The sequence below is a fragment of the Mandrillus leucophaeus genome, unplaced genomic scaffold, assembly GCF_000951045.1.
Source record: "Mandrillus leucophaeus isolate KB7577 unplaced genomic scaffold, Mleu.le_1.0 Scaffold997, whole genome shotgun sequence".
Classification (NCBI taxonomy): domain Eukaryota; kingdom Metazoa; phylum Chordata; class Mammalia; order Primates; family Cercopithecidae; genus Mandrillus; species Mandrillus leucophaeus.
Window position 1 is genome coordinate 182,140 of NW_012110885.1, and position 5,674 is coordinate 187,813.

Sequence of the window (5,674 nt, forward strand, 5' to 3'; positions counted from 1 at the left end):
AATAAGTGCAATAACTTCTGCCTTCTCGGCTGATTTTGCATCAGGTAGAGGAATATATCCTAAATGAACATTTGTACTAGTAATAGAAATTACTATTTCATCACCAACACTTTTATTATTTAAGTGCTATTCATTAAGAAACAAGTACATTCAAATGTTTTATTTAACTGACAATTTCTCAATTGGTGAAGGGCATTAGACTAAAGAGTCCATATCCCTAGGTCCATATTCTTTGGTCCATATTCCTAGGAAGGCCTTGTGACCCTGAGTCTGGGCGTGACCTTGGGAGTGTTCCTGACCCTCTTCCAGATGAGATGCTGGTCTGTGTGTTCTTGCCCCTTCCCCTGGGGTAGAGTCCTCCTGTTTTCCCCAGGTGCTCCCTCCCACAGCTCCAGTGTTCTCCATCAGAGTCATCACCATCCACATCTGCCTCCCTGCCTTGCAGTTTAAGGTTCTGATTCCATAAGAATGACAGGGGAGCTGCTTCTCAATAGATCGTTGGTGGGGACCTCTGTTCCCATCTCAGTTCCTGAGGGGTTGAACCAGTGCCCCTATGATTCTGGTTTCAGTGGCTTGCTTCTGCAGAGTAAATAATTAGTTTGGTAGTGGCAATAAGGGAGTTGGGTCTGAATACATTTTAGAAGTGTGGGCTCTTGTTCTCTCCCAGACAGACACTTCAGGAAAGGAAGATTTTTGTAACTGTCCTCTTTCTTGGGGGAAGGGATTCAAGAGAATAGGATAGCTCTTCAGTATGTGGTCCCTTAACATTTCATACTACAGCATGCTTACCACACTCAGTTTCAAGCAATCCAATATATATTTGTATTTTTTTTTCTTGGAGTAGTCTATATTTTATATTCCAGACTCTACCTTGCTGGCTTACAAGCTCTACAAGAACTTGCTTTACCATAAACTTCAGATTTGTTTTTTCTTGTGAAATTTTAATTATCATAAGTATTAAAGACTATTTGCATAATTCCAACTTCTATGGTTATCTGTTATTGTTGATTCAATTGCAAAAAAAAAGAAAAATATATTTCTTTTCTATTTACATTCCCAGGCAAAATAGCAGATTTTTTAGTAAGACCCAGAACAATAAAAATTAAATGTTGTTCAATAAAAACATTGTTGTTCAATAAAAACATTGTTGTTCAAAAAAAATTTTTTTTAAAGTTGTTCAAAAAAACAATAAAAAAATTAAATGCTTCATAGAAAACAAATTATGGTAAATTTGTTTGCTAGAATACTACCCAGCATTTATAACAAATAAATATCTGATATACCCAAATATAAGGCAAAAGGTCTAATTATTTGTATTATGTAAAATAAGTCAAACAAATTAGAATACATACTGTTATTTCATTTTTATAAATTCTGATAAACAAAATGAATCTGCAGCAATTTTCCAGGGAAATGGTAGAAGAAAAAAAGGGAAAAGGAGGAAGAATATAGAAGAACAAAAAGAAATGTTGAGAATTTTCTTGTCCACCTTGACAACGGTAACAGTTGCATCATGTTCATCAATTGTACACCTTAAATATGTGAAAGTTTATTATCTGTAAACTAAAACTAATAAAATTTTTACAAGCAAACAAATGGAAATTCAGACAAGGAAGGAGTGATAGAAAGACAGAAAAAAATGTATATTAAATTTCAGAAATACTTAAGAATTTATCTGCCTGAACCCTAGTTCTCACCATATTTGTGGGTGAATGCCAGAATGCAGCAAAATCACACATGCTCTCACTACAGAAAGTGGGTTCTACAAACTGCACTAGGCACCCGCAGCTCTGTCCTGGAGTTGGTTCAGGGGGTAATCGTGGCCAGTGATGAGGAGCGTAGCCTCAGATACCTGGGCTTACTCATCCCAGACAGGAGCTCTTAGGCACATATTTAGCTCCTTTTCCATGTGTGCTTTACTTCCACATCTGTACATGGAGAAACCATGGACTCTGACAAAATATAATTTACACAAGTACATAAAAAGAAGTTAGGGTGATCAGTCCAAAGTGTTTATCACAGCAAAATTTTTATAATAAGACAATATCTTTTCCAAATACCATCATTGTCACTAAACTCCTGCAAGGCACAGTCACCTTATCTGGACCCGTCTTCTCCTCAGGCGTCCCACCCCAGAGCTTACTATATAGTAGGAGACATGCAAATAGGGTCCTCCCTCTCCTGATGAAAACCAGCCCAGCTCTGACTCTGCAGCTCTGGGAGAGGAGCCCCAGTCTGGGATTCGCAGGAGTTTCCACTTGGTGACCAGCACTGAACACAGACCACCAACCATGGAGTTTGGGCTGAGCTGGGTTTTCCTTCTTGTTGCTATTTTAAAAGGTAATTCAAAGTTATCTCAATAACTAGAGATGTTGAGTGTGAGTGGACATGAGTGAGAGAAACAGTGGCTATGTGTGGCAGTTTCTAACCAGGGTGTCTCTGTGTTCGCAGGTGTCCAGTGTGAGGTGCAGCTGGTGGAGTCTGGGGGAGGTTTGGTCCAGCCTGGGGGGTCCCTGAGACTCTCCTGTGCAGCCTCTGGATTCACTTTCAGTGACCACTACATGGACTGGGTCCGCCAGGCTCCAGGGAAGGGGCTGGAGTGGGTTGGATTTATTAAAAACAAAGCTGATGGTGGAACAGCAGATTACGCCGCGTCTGTGAAAGGCAGATTCACCATCTCAAGAGACGATTCAAAGAACACACTGTACCTGCAAATGAACAGCCTGAAAACCGAGGACACGGCCGTGTATTACTGTACTAGAGACACAGTGAGGCGAGGTCAGTGTGAGCCCAGACACAAACCTCCCTGCAGGGGCGCGCGGGGCCTCCAGGGGGCGCTCGGGACCCACTGAGGACGGGTAGGTCCCAGGAGCAGGTGCAGGGGGAGGTTTCCTTTGTCCTCAGCTGGAAAGTCATGTTTGTATTTGCAAAACACCAGCATTCTTGGCTGTGATATTTTGTTACTTGTATTTATAGTGAATATATAATCGTTACTATTTAAATTTTAGCATTTATTAAAGTTATATATTTTAAATATATACTTTCAAGAAATAAACAGTTCTAATTATTTGCACCGATTCTTCCAGAGTTTTATTAACATTTGCTGGCATCAGCAACCACATAACTATAGGGATATAAATTTATACGCATAGAAAGATGTATAGGCCGGCGTGGTGGCTCACGCTTGTAGTCTCAACTACTCGGGAAACTGAGGCAGGAGAATTGCTTGAACCCGGGAGGAGAAGTTTGCAGTGAGCTGTGATTGCGCCACTGCACTCCAGCCTGGGCGACAGAGTGAGACTCCATCCCGGAAAAGGAAAAGAAAAGGAAGAAAAGAAAAGAAAACGTAGACCTATGCATGTGTGTGTAGGCATTCATATTAAATATTACAATAAAATAATTCTGAAAATATGTCCTAAAGAACCAAACTTAAGGATGAAAAAAACTGTAAATTATTAGAGTAATTCATAATTTATTTCAGTTGTTTTTAATTGTTTACATGAATTGATTTCTGTTTATTTAAAAGTGGCATATTGGTCATTTCAAAAGAGCTAAGAGTAAATTTCAAATATTGTTGTCACAATAAATGATAAGTATTTGAGGTGATTAATGATAACTATCTTAATTATTTCTTAATTATCTTAGTTATTCCATATTGTATTCACAAATCATAACATTGCTTCTTACCTTGTAAATGTAAACAATCATAATTTGTGAATTTACAATAAATTTTTTATTTTAAGTTTTTAAATTTATCCCAGATCGTTATCTTTTTCTTCACTTCCAGGTCTCATTGGATTTTCTCCACAGCCCGCCTGCACCCTTGCCTGCTGAAGGCTTCTGGGAGTGGCTGCGGGATGGGCAGAAGCAGATGTCCCATGTGAGTCCACATGACCTGGAGCCTCCTTCTCCTTGGATTAGGCCATTTCCTTGGGATCACAGAGCTTTTCATTATCTTCACCCAGTGCTGTAAGAAATAAGTTACATCACACTTCAGTTCATCACACCTTACTTTAATTTTCTAAAACAAGAAGAAGGTGATAATGTTGATAGTAAACGCATCACAACCAAATAGGATAAGTGCTATTCCATGGGACAGAGTTTCTTATCGGGACTTTAAATTAAAACTCTTTTTCTTCCCAGTTTCAGATATGTCTTTATCAGGAGTTTGAAAACAGACTAATACATGAGCAAATGATACAAACAGATACTTCTCAAAAGAACACATACAAGTGGCCAGCAAATAGAGTTTTAAAATGTTTAGCATCAGTAATCATCAGAGAAATGCAAATAGAAAAATGTTCTGATTTCTGTCAATATAGGTCCATTTTTCTTGTTTTGAACTTCATGTAAATGGAATCAAACAAATACAAAATGAATTATGTATTTTCAATTTCTTTATAGATGAGATACTAATATCTCCATATTAAAAAATTAACCCTCTAAGTCATCTCTTAAAATTATTTTTTCTAAGGACTCAAACTAATCTATGATATAATTACACATTTCAGATGTAACAGCTGGGCCAACATTGAGAATATATTAACACTTAAAACATGTGCTTGCCAAATATTGTTATTTTCCTGTCGGCTGTCCCCTGTTATGATTTTACACTGCATATCAGCAATTTATTCTGATAAAACAGGTTGAAATATTACATCAATTGTTTATTAACTTGGTATAACTAGTAATACAAAATGTTTCATATATTTTAGGCATGTTTTAATTATCTGCGAATTTTGTTTTTATACATTTATCATTTCAATATGTCACCTTTATCTTTAATATTTCCAATAATTTTGTATAACCGAATGCATTTTAATAATTATTGTAATAATCACATTTACATTTTGTATTTGAATTTTCACATCTATTTTATGGATATTTCAATTTCATTATAAAATATTTTCCTACAATTGTCTCTTTCCTATTTTTGTGAAAGTTAACTTAAAAATGCATAGATCTTCAATGTACAATTTGAGGATTTCTGACAAATGTGTGCACAAATAAAGAATTATTTGCTTACTTTTTAGTGTATACCCAGTAGTGGGATTGCTGGGTAAAACGATATCTCTGTTTTAAGTTTTTGAGAAATCTCCAGTCTGCATTCCAAAGTGGAAAGACTAATCCACAGTCCCATCAACAGTATAAGTGTTCTCTTTTCTCCACAGCCCCACCAGCATCTGTTGTTTTTGACTTTGTAGTGACAGCCATTCTGAGTGGTGTGTGGCTGCACGGCTACACTCATCTCATCTTTGATAAAGCTGACGAAAACAGGAACGAGGAAAGGACTCCCTGTTCAATAAATGGTGCTGGGACAACTGGCTAGCTATATCATGGAGATTGAAGCTGGACATCTATTTTCAACATATGTAAAATTAACTCAAAATTGATGAACGATTTAAACGTAAGACTTCAAACCATAAAAATTCTTGAAGACAACCCAAGAAATACTCTTCTCGATACCAGCTTTGACAAAGAATTTTTGGCTAAGTATCCAAAAGCAATTGCAACAAAAACAAAAATAGACAAACGGGACCTAATTAACTAAGGAGTTTCTGCTCATCAAAACAAACAAACAAGCAATCAAACAACATTACCAGCAGAGTAATCAGACAACCTACAGAATGTGAGAAGATATTCACAAAGGTTGCATCCAACCAAGTCCTAATAT

At 37.0% G+C, this 5,674-nt stretch overlaps 1 gene segment (V, D, J or C); it reads left to right on the forward strand.

Moving 5' to 3' along the window:
- The first annotated feature begins 2,218 nt into the window (after positions 1–2,218).
- On the forward strand, positions 2,219–2,852 carry LOC105532938. The segment is given in 2 exon segments: positions 2,219–2,340; positions 2,452–2,852. Coding segments are annotated over 2 exon segments (450 nt in total).
- The last annotated feature ends 2,822 nt before the right edge of the window (positions 2,853–5,674 follow it).